Here is a 16,976-nt window from a genome sequence, read left to right as displayed (position 1 = left end):
TAAACAAGCAGTCAAGATCATCTTGAGCTTTCATCCTCTTCTCCTATCACTAACCCTGCACTATGACAAAGCACTGGCAGTTTCTCAGCACCAGTTTCTCAGATCTACCCTAAGAAACTTCCTCTGACAACTCCAGGCAAGAAAGACAACGAAAAATCACTTCCCAGAGAAAATTCCTAATTATGGAGACTGGGATTTTATCCATTTATCCTGCCCCACGAGCTTGAGGAGCCCCACAAGCTCCTGTCTGGCTGGGCAAAAGCTCTGCCAGTGCAAATCTGGGAATGTCCACCTTCAAGGAACTGAGCAAAGGAGTCTGGTTAGGTCAGACATGGGGCAAATTCTAAAAAGATTCTGCTTTAAAGGTCTAATCCAAGAAAAACACTAAAATATCTGTTTCCTCACAGGAATTAAGAGCTTAAATACTGTTGTGCTCATTTGTAGAGACCTAGATCTTTTCTTGATATCTTTGGCTTATGAAAGAGACCCGAACCTTAAAAAAGAGCTCCCAGGAAATACAAGCAAGAGACAGATAAAAAGAGACTTCAGAATTTCTTCAAAAATCAGATGGTTGAGCTTTGCTTTCAAAGACAGAAAACCCAAGGGGCTATTCCTAGAAATAGCTGCATGTTGTGGGTTGGCGAGGTTTAGAAATTTTTTCCCATTATTATGTTAAGCTAGCCGGGATGGCTCTCCTATTAGCCGTTAAGAGCTGGAGACAAAGGACTAGCTGAAGCAATGATGGCCCATTAGGGAAAGGTGGAGTCCTGCTTTTGTTTTCGGCAAGTAAGAGGACACTGGGGGTAGGAGAACTCTACAGCTCGCCGGCCGAACTCGAGGAGAGAGGTTCTTTTTCTCCTGTTGGGATCAGGCTTCTTGGATTTGGACTGCTAAAGCTTCCTGCTTTCCTCTGAACAACTGGGAACTGGGACGCCCACGGTGAGCAGAGTTTCCTTCCTCACCCTTTTCTTCCACCTGGGGCGGTGAGGCCACCTGGCCCCCTCCCCTGCCCCTGCAGCAGCCGCGACTGAGAAGCCGCCTGCCCTGCTCCATCGGTGACTGAAAAAGGGACTCGGACTGAATTCCATTCTGTTCTGTCACTGTTGTTTTTTTTTTTTTTCTTTCGTATAGCTGATGCTGTTTTTGTTTGTCTTATAATATTTCAGTAAGGAACTGTTGTTCCCAACCTATACCTTTTTTGTGCCTGCGAGTTCCTGGGTTCCCTTTTCCTGGTAATACTGTCCCTTTAAACCGGGACACTGCACCACTCAAAGGAGGACATTCACAGACTGGCACTGGCAGAAGCCCAGCAAGGCAGAGCCCCTGCCAGTGTCAGGAGCACCAGAGCAGCTTCTATGCTGGTGAAGATGCATTAAGAATTAATGCAATGTCCTGTGGGCCCTTGCCTTGACCCCAGCTGTGGGTACAGCAGGTCTCCCACCTTCCTGCACCCCAGCATGTCCAGACCTCTCTCTGCAACCACATATCAGTGCTTTTGCTGGCATTGAAGCAGGTAAGACAGGGGCCTTTGAGCCTCACCCCACCACCTCTCTAAATCACAACCCTTCAAAGTAGAAATGTCCTGGTAAGAAAAAAATTTGAGTGCTTGCCAAAAGACTTTAAACTAGTGATTCCCCCATTTTGATTCATGTTGCAGGCAATGTTATCAGCTCTCCAGCCTGACAGCCGTGGGGATATTTTTGTTCTCTGTCATGGTTTTCTTGCCATTTGCCTCAGCCCTGAGGCAGCAGCTTGTCCTTTGGCAGGTGGCAGCCCAGCTTCATCTGCAGCCAAGGCTTTATCACTCCCAAATGCTCAGATTCAGTTTTCCCCTGGGGAAAAAAGTGATTCTGAAACTCCAGGATTTCTAGGTCCTGGCCATTTCTCACACAATGTAGTAATCAGTGCTGAATCAGAACTCAGCCTTGTGGTTTAAATGGACTATACCAACACGATGCTGTGCGGTGTTGAACTAATGCAGGGAGGCTTGGCTTTGCTCCAATCACAGGACCCAGCTCCCTGGGGTCCCCTTCCATTCAGACATCTATAAACATCCAAACTAAATCTTAAATTGGTAGCACATGGTGCTCCTCAGAGAATACCCAAGTTCTCCATTACCTCAGCAGAGGCCACTAATCTCCCACGTATCAGGAGACAGTCTGTGTATGCATGTATCCACACAGGCACTGAGATTTTAAAAATGTTTCAGAATTGATAATATTTTCTGCACCACTCCTCCATGATTGACAGCAAAACTAGAAAGCACTGAAGCACAGAGATTTCTCTGCAGCTGGTGCTCCAAGCACGCAGGTGGAGGGAGGAGAGCTGACAAGCACCCAGGGATGGGTGGATAGAGAGATACTATTTCCCAGCAGGCAAAGTCTTTATGTGCACCAGCATCAAACCTCCAAAGACCCAATGGACAAAAGTCACTTGAAGGTGGCAGAGAAGCCAAGGGGAGGAGAGGGACAACCACTGAGAGTCTTCACCTCCTGGGGACCAGACCCAGGCAAGAAAGCAACAGTGAGACACAAGAATCCCCAGTGCTGATCTCAGCTGTGCTCCCTGAAGGCTAATGCCCAAGGTAACAAGAGTGGGACTTAGCATTCTTTAACCCAGCTCAGAGAGCTGGAAAATCAGGAAGATAAGAAATTCAGTAGCTTTGCGCATGCCTCAGAGCCAGCATGGGGATAAGGGCACACTGCCCCCACCACTGCTACAAAAGGCAGTGAAAAAGCTTTGCAAGGAAGCAGCTGCAGGAGATAAAAGCAGGAGAGCTTCTCCATTAGGAACCCAGCAATGCTTGCAGAAGCTGCCAGTGGCATCTCTCTCCTGGCAATGTGGGAGGGAGAAAAAACAACTTCAGCTCAGTTGGAAATAAAATGAAAACAACCATAGCAGCACAGCACTGTTACCTGGAGTGCTTGAGGACAGACAAACCATCACAGTGATCAAGTGTACAGATCATATTAGTAGGAGGTGGAACATTATTTTAATGGTGTTACTAACTCATTTTTTCCAGGGAAGAGCAGCTGCAGAAACATCCCAAGCAGCTGTGTCCTCCCCCTTCCTCCATTCTCCCTCCCCTAAAGCAAAGCTGTTTGGGGGAGCCAAAGTTTTTCCTACAAAAGCCTGCAGATCCAAACCTTCCTCTAATAATAAAGAAACATTTCACACATATGGGACTTCTGGGGTTTTTTTGGATAGCAGCATCAGTAAATAATTCAGTGCCTTGGCAGATACATAGGGTCTTCAAAATATGAAGGCTATTATCAGATTTATTTTAATAAGGTACCTAGAGGGCTCAGGGCCAGGAAGAGATGGAAAACGAAAAAAACCACCATAATAAAAACCATGCCTTCTTCATTAGCCAGAGCACTTTGCTACAGCAGCTTGAGCAGAGCAGCACAAACACTGCCTGAACACCAGCAGAGCTTCACTGCCACTGCAGGACCACCACTGCAGTTTGCAGGTCCACCACTGCAGTTTGCAGGTCCCCCAGCTCCATCTGCAGCTGCTGCAGATGGAAACAGCTCCAAGGCCAGGGCTGCAGGGCTTTTGCACAAGTCCCTGGCAAACTCAGCTTCTGCTCTCCAAGAAGCCCTGCAGTTTTTGGAGGAAAAGGCTGCAGAACTATTTTGATACTGCATTTGAAAATATAACAAATGAGCCACTGACAAGTTTTCTTCACAAGCAGCTGTAACTCCTCCTGTGGAAGCTGAAACTCTCCACAGCTTCTGCTCAACTTTCCACACCACTGTCATCATGCCCACATAGGATGGGGTTCTGCCACAGTAGCAGAGAGCCAACAGTGGGAAAATATCTGCCTCAGCACTGCCCTGAACATTGATCCATGAACAAAAGCAGTTCCCTTTACAGAAGTGGTGGAAATCTGTTGTAACCCATCTCCAGGGAAAGCCCAGCATCATGCACATGCCCTTTCAGCACTTTATGTCCTTCTCAGCACCTATGCCAGTAACATGGAGGGCACATAGCTTTTAAAGACCTTTAGCTGGCTCTGAGGAGCTGAACTAGTCCTGCTGGAACAGGACGAGTCACAACCTGGGTATGCAACGTTATCATGGTCCCACTGAAGCCAAGTATTGTATTTGAACTGATTATCCGCCAAACAGCCAAAACCATCCCATTATTGGGGATGAACCAGTGATCCAGACATACATTGCTCACAGTACTCCTCCAAACCAAAGTCCAGGAGGAAGAACAAATTTCCACCTAAAATAAAGGGTTTCCCCTTTCCCACCACCACCAGACCTCAAATTCAGAGGAAAGAATACAGAAGGCAAAGCAGAGCCTCTGAAAGTAACATCTGTTTAAACTATTTATGAGACTACAGTTCCACCTGGCCTTCCAGGTGAGAAGGGAGCCTCTGGGCAGTTTTGGGAGCTCCACAATACCTAGATGTATCCTAGAGAGCGTCCCTTAAATTTCATCTAACCAGGAGACGTACCAAGCACACGTTTGCCACAGGGGTCCCTATAGTACCAGCAACATATTTCCTGAACAGCTACCACATCTGCTGAGCTCACCCCAGCCTAGGAGAGCACAGAGTCAGCTACTCTGTGCCTGATGCCCACCCTGCTCCCCTCTGGCTTTCACTGTCCCATGGGAGGCACTCATTGCTCGCCTCCGTATTTTGCGTTGCAATTATCTTAACAGCAGAAGAGCAGTGCCTACCAAATGGACACTAGAAGGAAAGGTCAATTCACTATTCATGTAATGATATATTTAAGATAAAATTTAAAGAAATGCAGAAGCATAACACCTACCTTAACAGAGCAAGCTTCATCCCTGAGATCCCACGGAAGTAGAGACAGCACAGGCCACAAAAGAATAGCTTCACAGAGCACTCATCCCACCCTGGGGACCATGCAGAGTTGATAATTTGGCATATTTTAAATCACAAGTCTCAGATTTGACATTTTAATGAAGTTCCTTCTTCTGTATTTAAGGTATGATTCGAGAAATCATACTTCAGTTCTCATTTTGAAGTTCTCATTTTGAAACAAACACAAAACATGTAGCTTTCACAGAACAAAAATAAAATTTAAAATGAGCATGGCCAGCATAGGAGTCAATGAGAAATCCAAGACAGGCTTAGGGAAAAGAATTATGACTTAAAATTTATCTCAAAACTTTTAAAAGGGCTGAACCCTTGAAATCAGAAAAACTAGTTGCTAGACTTCTCAGCCCTCCTGAAAGAGCTGATGAACCACTGTATGCTTACAGCACATAGACAAAGTAGATTTGCCTCACAAAGCCAAGAAGAAAAGCCAACAGTGCATTCATTCCAATCCCACACCAGCCCTTGTAAGAAAATGGTAGGAGACACTTCAGCTTATGGCACCTGGGGCTCGTAAAACCTTACCCAGCTGGAAGCAGAAATCAGGCTTAAAGGAGCCTTCAGAAAAGACGATGCAGAGAGGGATGTGGTGGTGCCTTTATAAAAAAAAAATTCCTCTCAAACTATATCCTCTAACAGCAAAATAACAAGAGAGGGGGAAAATGGTTCACACACCTAATTCCATCTGTACATGTGCTGCCTAATTTTTCCACATATAAACAAAGCCAACAGGTGCAGTGAATTGTACACCTGGGAGCTTTGGGAGTACTAGGGAGAAGATGAGCCATTCTAGAAAATGCTGGAAGCAATAAGCCAAACAGAAAAAATGAGTTAGAAAATTTCTAACATGGAGTTTCTTCAACTAGGAGCATTCACAGCCAGCGGCATCCCACACTTGCTCCTTTAGGGAACTTAAAATCAAGATTTGCAGCTGAGCATAGAGGCAACATGTTAGATACTTACAGGAAAAGAGTAGGATTTTGGTCGTTTGGGAATTTTTTAGGTATCTTATGGTCCCGCTGAGACGGCGCTATTCTGGTACAGGGGAGTCAAAAAGCCAGGTGAGGGGCAGCTTTGTACCTGCCCTCCCCGGTGTCCCTCTGTCCAGCCCTCCCGCCAGTGGCGGCCGAAACGCGGAGAAACCAGGAACCGCAGCCCCATCTACTGGGCACGGGGAAGCCATCCCCGCCGTCGTATTCCGCACTTGGGCAAGGTTCCACCGCCATCCTCCTGCCACCTGCCAGGTGGGAGCAATGCTGCGCTGTTAGCCTGCTCCCGGAAAGCCCCTCGTGTCACCGTGCCAGTGTCTGAGTGGAAAAGGCTGGTAGAGTCGTCAGACCCGAAAGGCAAACATCAGTCTCCTTCACTCTGAGCATCCCCTGGGATCTCACAAGGCAAGGTGGCAAACACTTTGGAACCAGTTCCTTCGGCAACGCTAACAAATTGAGCATTCCAGGTGAGAACCTGAGGTTTACAGCAGCTTTCCAGTCTGTATGGTTGCACTCTTACATTCCCAGCTTCAGTACAGGAAGGAGCAGTGCCAGCATGCCCTGGGTATGGCAAAAGCTTGCCACAGTCTTTGGCACAACTGTTCCCCATGGCAGAGCAGCTTTGACTTTTGAACCGTGCCACACCTGTGGTGCTGAGCTCCCTGCACTGCAAAATCCTAAACCTGACCCACGTTCACGGTAGGAGGGTGTACAGTCCCATTGAGCAGGCAAAATCTTGTTTCAGACCTCAGCATCCAGCTCTGCCCATGCAATAGACCCTGTTCCCCTCTTCTGAGCTGCTAAAACCCAAGCCCCATATCAAGGGTAGGGAGCACAGGCTGTGCCTGTGCACTGTGGTACCCCTTGTCCTGCCCAAAAGTCACCAGCAAGACTGTACCAAAATGAAGTGAGCTGTGTTACTCTACCCCAGGAACACTTCTGCATGTGGTGCAATGGCATTTAGCAGGAGGAAGATTTCCTACCAAAACAGGTTTCTCTGGCCTTCAAAGCTAGGTTAGGGAGCCATAATTTCAACCTTTAGAATTTATTTTATTCATGTTTGAACAGAACTAATAAAAGCAATTTTGTAGCCAGTGAAACAAACAGTGACAGAAATATTTAGGACTCTGTCACATGAGAAGACATAGCAGGTAAACTCAAGTCTTTATTAGCACTTTATGAACTGAAGGTTTAAAGCAGCAGCCCAGAAAAGACGTGTTATTTTAGCTACAGAAATATCAAAAAGGTGTCTTCATTATGTAGTTTTGTTCATCGGTGACTACTGAATGTACAATGAACAATACATACAGTAATTTCACGATTATAAACCGCACCATTTTGACTAAAATTTTGGTCCAAACGCGAAGTGCAGCTTATAATCAGGTGCGGCTTATATACGGACAAAGAACAAAAAGTTGCTGTTTTAGTTTGGAGAACAGGTGTCTGCTGAGAAAGGCAGGAACTTCTCTTTGAAATGGAGAATACAAACCCCCTCCCTCCAAATTATTATAATTTTGAAATCAAGGGGCTTTCAAGCAAAAATATGGGAATTAGGAATAACAGTTCTTTTCTAGGGAAATTAAAATAGAAATACAGTACTACAAAGAAACAAACTCCAAACCCTGACAAAGTCAGAGTACAACCTGACACCCTGTCAGGCACGGTGTTGGTAGTGGTCCCATTAAATGGTGCCTGCATCCTCCTGCAGTGGCAGATGTGATTCAGTTCGAACAGTGCTCCTGTAGAAGGTGCAGTTTCCCTCCAGAGGTCCAGTGGTGATGTGGAGAAATCCAGTTTTCCTCTGGAGTCCAGTGGAGAAAAGGGCTACCTTAGTGTCCCAAAACCTCTGTTTTTATCTTGGTAAGAAATGCTGGGCTCTTCCCCCTGGCTGGAGCAACTTCCAATGGGATGAAGTAATTTTATCAGTCACACAGTGGGACTCAATGGGCCATTAGCAGAAAATGACTCCCTTGAGGAAGGATGGGTTGTGAAAAGAACAATGCCCTGCCTGGTTTCAATGGATGGCCCATTAAGCAGAATATCTGCCGTTGAGATAAGGATCACTGCCCCCACCCTCAACAGATGGTGATAGAATAGATACCTTTTATCACACTCTGTATTGTAAAGTGCGGCTTATAATCAGGCACCCAGAAGTGTGGCTTATACTCAGTGCGTCTTATAATCATGAAATTACTGTAATTGAAAATTATATTGCTTCCAAAGTTAGGCAGCAGGAAAATGGCAGTGTTCTTAAAACCACAAGTACTAAAAAACCAAATAAAACCAAAGTTCAGAAATCAGTGCCCCATAAAGCAAGAAATTGAGAAAATCAGTGTTGTGACATAGCAAGATTTTACCCACAGTCTGCAAGGCTGATGATCAATCACATTCTTCATTCCCAGTGCTACATACAACTGTTAACACTGTTCTACCCTTGCCTGTCATACTGACTCAATGCAGATCAGGTTTTCACTAACTCTTAAGGTTTTGTGATTTTTTACAAGGCCACAAGGGCTGGGAGCTTGTAGTGCCAAGCAATTGGCTGGAGGAAAGAAACTGCCTGAAATGCTGGCTGATGTCTCTTTGGAAGCTGCAGTGCAGTGGGGACAAGCTCCAGCAACACCTTGGTCCTACAGCAATAATGACGTAAATGTGCAATGTTTTTATTTTTTCTCCCCCTGCCAGGACACGTATCCAAGATGCCATGCTTCATCTGTCCAAAGATACAAGATACACAGCTTGGGGGGTTGCTGTTTTCATGACAATTGCAGATTTACTACATGCAGAGTCTATCTGCATCAAGCTGCTAGTAATCCAAGAAAAAAAAATTATGTTACAAGATGCACTGCAAATGCATGCTCACAGTTCTGGGTGGGGAGGAAGCCTCATAAGAAGAGCAGTGAGGTGAATTCGTCACACACACCTCAGTTTCCTTTGCTTACTTACCTGGTGCACTGATTTTAATCAACAGGCTCACAATATATCATACTCCTAGAAGTCAGCATCAAACACCCTTACAGCAATTTTTAGTTTCACAAAGCAAAACAGACTACAGATGCAAAGAGTGGAACATTTTTGCAACCTGGATTTAAGCAGAGAGATTAATCTCTTCAGCTGTGCATAAAACCCTTTGCTTCCTGCAGAAGAAAAACCTTGGTGCAATCTGACAGTATGTAGATACTAAAAATACTGTGATTATTTGGGCAAAGTGACTGGACAGGAAAAGGAACATCTGTGAATGGTGGCATATAAATTAGAGAGGGAACTGGAAAGCCTGTATGTATGAGACATTCATGGATCACACAGCAGCATATTGGCAAGGACTGCAACTTATTTGTCCAAGGGGTTCTACAATGCTCAGCAACTCCAGCCAGCTCCCGTTGAGACCAACTCTGGAAGAAGGCTATCCTAGCCCCATTCAACCCAGTTCCATCAACCCAAATCAAATACAAAGAGAAGGTCACAGAGAAAGCAAACACTACTACAACCCTCAGTGGAAACTACCACTACAGAGATCTCCACCTAAACCATTTTGGGTCAAATCAGATCAATCCAGAACAACAGTTACAAGTTCTTTGATGTTCTTTTTCAACACCAACACTGCACTGTGAAAAAAAAAATGCAATAATGAACAAGCCAGTGTCTCAAGGACTTGTTCCTACCTCCTCTCCCTAATCCTCTACCACTGCCTCAATAGATACATCTGCCAGGTATTTGCCACAGGCGAAGCTCTGGCATAGGATCTTCTGCTACATTTCTGCTGCTTCTCTCCTGTGCCAAGACTTTTCCTACCCTGTGCCTCTGGCATGCTGAGGATCATAGCCTTCCTGCATTGAATCCTCCCTCTGCTGTCACTGCTAAGGCTGCCTCCTTTTGTAAAAGGCTATTCAACCCCTCTGCAGTGCTGCAGGCAAATGAGCTCTCCCACTCTGCCCATTACCCCAACAAGGTGATTCTGAAACCACATGCAGAGATTCTGGCTGTGCAGATCCACCTGTCACTGCCCGTCATCAGTTGTGAGAATGACAATCATCAAAGTGATATTTTAGGAAACACTTAAATGGAAACAACCACATTTCAGTAACACACCAGGAATATTTCAGCAGCAATTACTCAGAAACAATTGATTTAAAACACACCATCACCCACACAGGAGCTGATGACTTCTACACACTCATTAACAGGAACACATTTGCATTAAATAAGTTACACAACGGATAAAGAAATGGGACAACGGTGAAGCAGCAACAGCAGGGATTCAATGTACAGAGGGTAAGACTCTGCTTTGACTTTGGAAATTTTTTATGTGGCAGAGTAAAAACAAAGTCCAGGGCAACAAATCTTTTGGGGCAATCTCAGGTCTGGGGAGTCAATCAGCAGGTGCTTTACAGGCTGTTCTTAATCCAGCTACAACGCCCATACACAGTCCCAAAATGACTAGACTCTCAGCACACCCTGACACAGAAGTGACAGACCTTCAGGTGGCAGGAAGGAGTCTCCCTCTGCTGCGTTCTGGAAAGTGAAGTACTGAAGGACGTGCCACAAGCACAGGGCTCTTTCAGGAACGAATGGTGAAGTGCTCACCTACCTCTCGGCTAAACGTCATTCATTATTAACAACACCTTTAGTCACCTTGCATGTAATGGGTAAAGAGGAATAAAGATCAGTCTCCTTTGGACAGATACTGTGCAGTAATATGCATAACTTGCTTTAGGTTTTTTTTTTACTCCTAACATGTACTATTACAGTAAAATGAAATGAGCCCACGTGCCAAGAGAAAACATTCTTTACAGGTAGATTGGCAGTGCTGAAGGTACAAAAAGGAGCATCTGTGACACCACCGATGTGGAAAAAAGGATCCAATCTGAACAATCTTCACCTTCAACAAACAAAACCCCACTTCTCCTGGTGGAGGGTCTACCTCACTTTATTGCTAATAATCACAGCAATATAATCCTCAAGAACTAAAGCAGATGAATTAATGTGGTGTTTTTTTCCTGAAAATTACAGCAGTGTTTTTGAGGAAGGAATTGGCAATACTGACGATACTAAAGCTGGGATTCCATCAGAGGAGCAGGTCCCACTCAAGTGCTCTCTTCACCACATTGTACAGTCAGGCCACCTTCCACACCTGGTCATCAGAACCTTACTCACCCGGCAAACTTGTGAAACCCCGGGCAGAACAACAAAAACAGCCCATTTGGGTGGACCCAGACAAGCTGCTATAAAAAAAAAAAAAAAGCCAAAAGCAAACGGCTCTGCCCCAGTCACCACCTCCTGTCCTGTGAGCATACCAACTGCTGTCTCCTCACTGGGGTAGAGCCAGGGAAGGTGGGAATGTGAGACCAGCCCCAGACACTAAGGAAGACAGGAGGGGCAGCCCAGTGAGCTGCTGCAGGCAGGGAGAGAGCCCACAGCCCCCAGCTCCATTTAACAGGGTGTAACAGACACACTATTCTTGCCTGAGGACTGTGCCCCATGCTACCCACGTGTCACCAGCAACTTCACAAACACAGTACCAGAACAGCATGTACTAAACCAGCCTTTATTTCTCTCACAGTACAGCAGGGCTGAAGTTAAGACCATTCTGTGGCAGTGCCAACCCATTCAGTAGCCTGGGCCGTGGGAGCTGCTGACCAGTCCTCAGTGGCAGGCTGGGCACTCCAGTCCTCTGCAATCACAAACACAACAACACTTAGTGCTCCCCAGCTCCTTCCACCAACTCCACCCCACACTACCCTTTCCCACAGACCCCTCCCCAAACTGACCTGTGGGGAACTGCTGAATGGGCACAGATGGGACCTGCACTCCCTCAGACCAATCTGCAACCTCTGGCTGAGGAGGAGCAGTGAATTCTGGTGCTGGGGCTGTCCATTCGGTCTGGAATTCCTCCTTCGTGACTGCTTTCTCAGCAGCCGCCTGCTCCTCCTTTTCAATCTGCAAGGGAAGAGCACAGCCTGAGTCTCCCAGGAACACATCCCAGAACACAACCTTTACTATCACATATCAGACAACAGGCACCAACTGGCAATACAATTAACCTACCACCACAGTAGAGTGTGAAGTGCCATCATTGTATTGGCAAAACCTGTCCTCAACAGCAGACACACAGGACCATGGGACAGGAGCACAAACAGACCATCCCAGAGACACACTCCCAGGCACGAGGCTCCTACCTCCTCGGGATCCCTGTAGAAGTACAAGTCGGGCATGACTTCCCACGGGTGCTCACGGGAGATGGTGCCACGCATGCGCAGGACCTCCCGAGCCAGCATCCACCACATCAGGCCCACTGAGTGGGCTCCCTGAAACAGAAGAAAGTAGGTAAGAGTTGCTAAACCTTTGCAGAAGGAGCAGACTTATTTGTACTCCATCCAAGGCTTATGCTTGGTGAAAGACATTACTTGCCAATGCCAGACTTATGTACCTGAACTTGAAAAAAGGGCAACTTTTCAGTTCCCAGTGACATTTTCAGGTCTCTGCAGAAATCATGCCATTACAACATGGCCTGAAGTAACTTCCCTGTTAAAGTTTCATGTTGCTCACCATCCCCCACATGAATGTCATCCAAAAGACAGGGATGATGCTCACCACATATTTAAGAATGAAGGAATTGAAAACTTGTCAAAATAAACAAAGCTTACACACCTCCTCAACATGTGGTTTACACTAGTTTTGGTGACTGATATCTAGACAGTGATCAAAGATAGCTTCTCATCTTCCTAGACTTTACCTTTCAGGTGATATCTGGCAAGGTAATGTTTCAGAGCAGTTTCTCCATCAGTTCACTTTATCTTTCATTCATATTCATGATCTGTGGCAAGAATGACTATCAAACTCCACTCATTGGGCCACAAAGACCCTCATGGTGTCAGCGAAAAATCCTGCCAGGTTACTATAGCACACGTCCTACACTTGAGAGTTCCTTGGCCAGAAACCAGCCTCAGCTCCAAGCTCCAACTGTGTGCAGTTTATTTTCTCCTTCCCACCCACCTGCAAGAGACATTAATCAGCTCATCCCCTGAGATACAAGCCAACCCTCCCTTGCAGAAAGCACCCATCTTGGAAGCCCAGGGGATGCTCTAGAGGAAGGTGCCTGGAATGCCACAGAGAAGCATTACCTTGTTATTGCAGGGAATGGCGATATCCACGTAGCGCAGCGGGGAGTCGGTGTTGCACAGGGCAATGGTGGGGATGTTGACGTAGGATGCCTCTGTCAGCGGCTGATGATCAGCCCGGGGGTCCGTAACCACCAGGAGCCGCGGCTCACGGAAAGCTGCTTGGATCTGGTTTGTGAAGGTGCCAGGGGTGAAACGCCCAGCAATAGGAGTAGCCCCAGTGGCAGCAGCAAACTTCAGAACTGCACGCTGCAAAAGGGACATGGCAAAGGTGAAGCAGAAAAAGTGCATCTCAACCAAGCCAGCAAAGTGCATTTCAGCCAGGTCACCCAGGCACTGTCAGTGAACTTGCATGAAATTTAACTGAACTATTTGTTTCCATTCCTGTGAAATCAGGACTCACCACCTCAGGATTCAAAATAAAAATGTTACTGAAAAGAACTACACCATGAATTTAAAAGACCATATCCACCTGCAAAGTAATAAGTCAGGATACGTAAAAAAGCCTTCTCCTCCCCTCAAGTTATTGGTAAGCTCTACTCCAAACTCTCCTAATCAAATCATTGAAGGGGGAATTAAACAAAAAGCTTTCAAAAAAAGCAAAGTACATTTTCTTCCATTATTTCTACATATTTTCATTATCCAGGAACTTCAACTACCCAAAAACCCAGTAAATAAATATACCAAATTGAAGCTGTCTATTGAAACTGCAGTTGGCAATTCTTATTCAATTGCAACAGCTTCCAACTTGTCAGGCATATGGCAGGGCCTACTATCAAACTCCAATCCTAGAGGGAGCCCCTCTCCTGGCGTTAGCAAAAACCCTGCCATCCTTTGCTGTCGCACACTTCCGACACTTGAGAGCTCATTGGCCAGAAACTGACCTCAGCATCAAGCTTTAACAGTGTGCACATCAAACCCATGGGATACCAAGCTTTTCCTTCAGAAACCCACCCCTGAACCTCTCTAAACATTTGTGGCCTCACCTGCAGGTACCTAAACAAAATAGCCTCACAAACTCCAGTAATTAAAGGTTATCACCTTCTACAACACAATGCTTTTACTAAAAATTTAGAACAAAAATTACTGGTTACTATACCTTGCTCAATAACAGAAAATTTCTTCTTTGACAACTTTCATATCAGGGGCTTAGTGTCCCCAGAAAATCAGTGCCAGTTACACACAGTAGTTCTGGGAGGAAAGGGCCACCAGAGACTGACCACTAATATGACAGAAATCCAAGAGGAAGAAGAAAGATATGGAAGAAAAGCAAGTTATCAAATGCCCTGAAATGGGGAGTGGGTTTCAACTCATTGTTTTAAGCTGCAAAGTGCAACACAAAAACCATGTTTATAGTTAAAAACTGGTGTTACTGCCTATTGTCATAAAGCTGTAACTGGCAGGCAATGATGCATGGCAAGGCAGTCCTGCTCCCAAAACTGCAGGTTTCCTGATGTCCATACCTGTCCAGTGTTCCTGGAAGAAATGACGCTCACATCAGCTGGGTTCTCAATGGCCACAATGGCCCGAGCTGCCAGAAGCAGCTTTTCCCAGGTCCTCTTCAGATTGATGATGTAAATACCTGTTGACAACAAAAGGTTTTAGAGCAACCAGCAAATCAAGATCCAAAACTAGATAGCACTCCTCTGCTATTAACCCTGTCACATGGCTGTGGTTACTCCAAAATTCATAGTATCATCAAGGTTGGAAGAGACCTCAAGATCATCCCATCCAACTGTTCACTCAGCACTGCCAGTATAACCACTAAGCCCTAACACCAAGCACCATATCCAGGTCCCCCTTAAAAGTGACTGTGCAACCTATTCCACTGTCTGACCAACCAAGCAGCGAATATTTTTCTCTATTATATAATCTGAATCTCCTTTCTCTTATCTTTAGGCCATTTGCTTGGGTCCTCTGACTGCTGGAAGGCAGAAGAGAGAGGTCCCTCCTTTCAGGTCATTGTAGAAAGCAGTGAGATCCCCCCTAAGCATCTTCTTCTTAAGACCAAACAAACACAGCTCCTTTAATCATTCCTCATGACATTTGCTAGACCTTTCAAAAGCTTTGCTGCCCTTCTCTTTACATGCTCCAACACCTCAATGTCCTTTATGAAATGACGACATTCTAGTCTCATTCTAGCTAGTGGAAAGTATTTCAAAGAAAATTTTCACCTTACAGTTTTACTGTCACACGCTTTCAGCATGTATTATCAAAAACACAGGCCTGGTATGATTTTGAATCTTTTAACAAAGAGTAGCTCAGATTGAACCCCAATACAGACAAGGAGAAATAATTATTAAGATACTAAAACAATTCCGTTAATATAGTCAAGAACTAGTAAATTACGCAAACCGGCTATGATTGATTTACTAAATTCCAAGATCAGTGTAGTCAAGAACAAGTAGAATTGATCCAAAATCAGTATTTCATTCTATTTCTTTAAGTTAACACTGTTTGGCGTATGCAAAGGTCATGGAGAAACCATACTTAAGAGATTAAGCACTCGCACTTCCCTGCTTCTCCCAGTTGTACCCACAGGATCGGAGCTGCCCAACCCAGGCCACCCGTCCCGCCTGTTTACCATCGCTCTTCCTCTTGTAGATGTACTGCTCCATCTGGAAGTCGAGGTTGGTACCTCCCAGATGGGTCCCGGCAGCGAGGAATTTGAGGACATCCTCCTCCTTCATCTGCAGGACATCAAGGCCTCCGGACATTGTGGGGTTTCCCTTTGGAAGCAACGACAGGGAACCTGCGGGCACAGGGACCCGGCTCAGACCGGCAGGGACGCGCCACGAGGTCCAGCCACCCCGGCCGCCATCTTGGGCCGCCTCCCGCGCTACACTCGGCAGGCCTCGGCCTTCTCTGCGGCCTAGCCAGGCCCGGCCCGGTCGCCGGCATTGCGGCGGGATGCACAATGCATCCCCGCTGTTACCGCAGGGCGGGGAACGCGTCCCCCGCCGTCCCCGCGCCCCACGCCCGGTGGCCCCGACTCACGCTGACAACGCCGTGTAGAGGCCCGGGCGGCGCGGAGCCGAAAGGAAGCCCGCCCGCGCCTGACGGCAATATATAGCCTCGCCAGCCAATGAGGCGCCTCGGGGGCGGGGCTCCGCTGGGGCGGTGCCGCGCTCCGGCGGCGCCTCCCCGGGATCCCCCGGCTGACTGCGATCCTCGCTGCTCTCGCTCCTTCCCGACACCAGTTCTGAATGAAGTTTGTAGGATTACGAATCCAGAGAACAGAAAAGAAACAGGGCTGAGGGGTCTGCAGTGGGAGTCCTATGAGGAGCCGCTGAGGGAGCGGGAGATACTTAGCTTGGAGAAAAGGAGGCTTAGGGCTGACCTTGTCGCTCTCTACCACTCCCTGAAGGAGGGTGTAGAGCCAGGTGTGAGTCGGCATCTTCTCCCACGGAAACAGCACCAGGACAAGAGGGCATAGCCTCAACTTACACCAGGGGAGGTTTAGGTTGAACATCACGACGAATTTCTTCCCGGAAGAGGTGATTAGAAATTGGAATGGGCTGCCCAGGGAGCTGGTGGAGTCACCGTCCCTGGAGGTGTTTAGGGAAAGGCTGGACGTGGCACTCAGTGCCATGGTGTTCAGTCAAGACTTCGACTCCTTGATCCCAGGGGCCTTTCCCAGCCGAACTGATTCCGTGGCGCTCTCATTCTGGGGCTGCTTCAGAGCATCCTGTGGCTTGTGCTCCAACCAACATCAAGGTTGTTTTTGAGGTCCTGAAGTGAGAAGAAAACAAAGATTTATTTTAATCATTTCACAATTCCGTTTTCCTGCTGAAATATGTGTTCTCAAGAGGCAGATGATTATTTGGTTAATTACATCTAGCCTCCAATTAACTGCTGTAGGGGGAAGCTTCTAAAGAGCTGTAGCATCTTCCCTACACCCACATTCCCCCTCCCTGCAGGCACCATGCAGCAGAGCTTGGGCAGCCATGGCACGTCATTGCAGAAATGACAGTAAAAACAGGTGAAATTGACAGTGAACCTACACAT

The 16,976-nt window shown here is 46.6% G+C and overlaps 1 protein-coding gene and 2 non-coding genes across 4 annotated transcripts; all 3 read right to left on the bottom strand.

Moving 5' to 3' along the window:
* Positions 1 to 11,379: 11,379 nt before the first annotated feature.
* Positions 11,380 to 16,074, bottom strand: RPSA (ribosomal protein SA). Of its 2 annotated transcripts, XM_033080224.2 has the most exons (7): positions 15,966 to 16,073; positions 15,553 to 15,720; positions 14,432 to 14,550; positions 12,972 to 13,217; positions 12,027 to 12,155; positions 11,619 to 11,787; positions 11,380 to 11,521 (listed from the first exon to the last, which is right to left on the bottom strand). In XM_033080224.2, the coding sequence occupies exons 2-7, from the start codon at positions 15,683 to 15,685 to the stop codon at positions 11,427 to 11,429; spliced, it is 891 nt and encodes a 296-aa protein (XP_032936115.1). In that variant the 5' UTR covers positions 15,686 to 15,720; positions 15,966 to 16,073; the 3' UTR covers positions 11,380 to 11,426. The 2 variants fall into 2 exon arrangements, with proteins under 2 accessions (XP_032936115.1, XP_032936106.1); XM_033080215.2 differs by having other exon boundaries at positions 11,380 to 11,787; positions 15,966 to 16,074.
* On the bottom strand, positions 12,663 to 12,821 carry LOC117009253. Its single transcript, XR_004420452.1, has one exon. It is a non-coding gene; the product is annotated as a small nucleolar RNA SNORA62/SNORA6 family (small nucleolar RNA).
* LOC117009246 lies at positions 13,724 to 13,881 on the bottom strand. The gene has a single exon (XR_004420451.1). It is a non-coding gene; the product is annotated as a small nucleolar RNA SNORA62/SNORA6 family (small nucleolar RNA).
* Positions 16,075 to 16,976: the final 902 nt, after the last annotated feature.

Source organism: Catharus ustulatus, chromosome 1 (genome assembly GCF_009819885.2).
Source record: "Catharus ustulatus isolate bCatUst1 chromosome 1, bCatUst1.pri.v2, whole genome shotgun sequence".
Classification (NCBI taxonomy): Eukaryota; Metazoa; Chordata; class Aves; order Passeriformes; family Turdidae; genus Catharus; species Catharus ustulatus.
The sequence above is the reverse complement of the archived record's forward strand: the minus strand, read 5'-3'. Positions and strand labels throughout refer to the sequence as shown.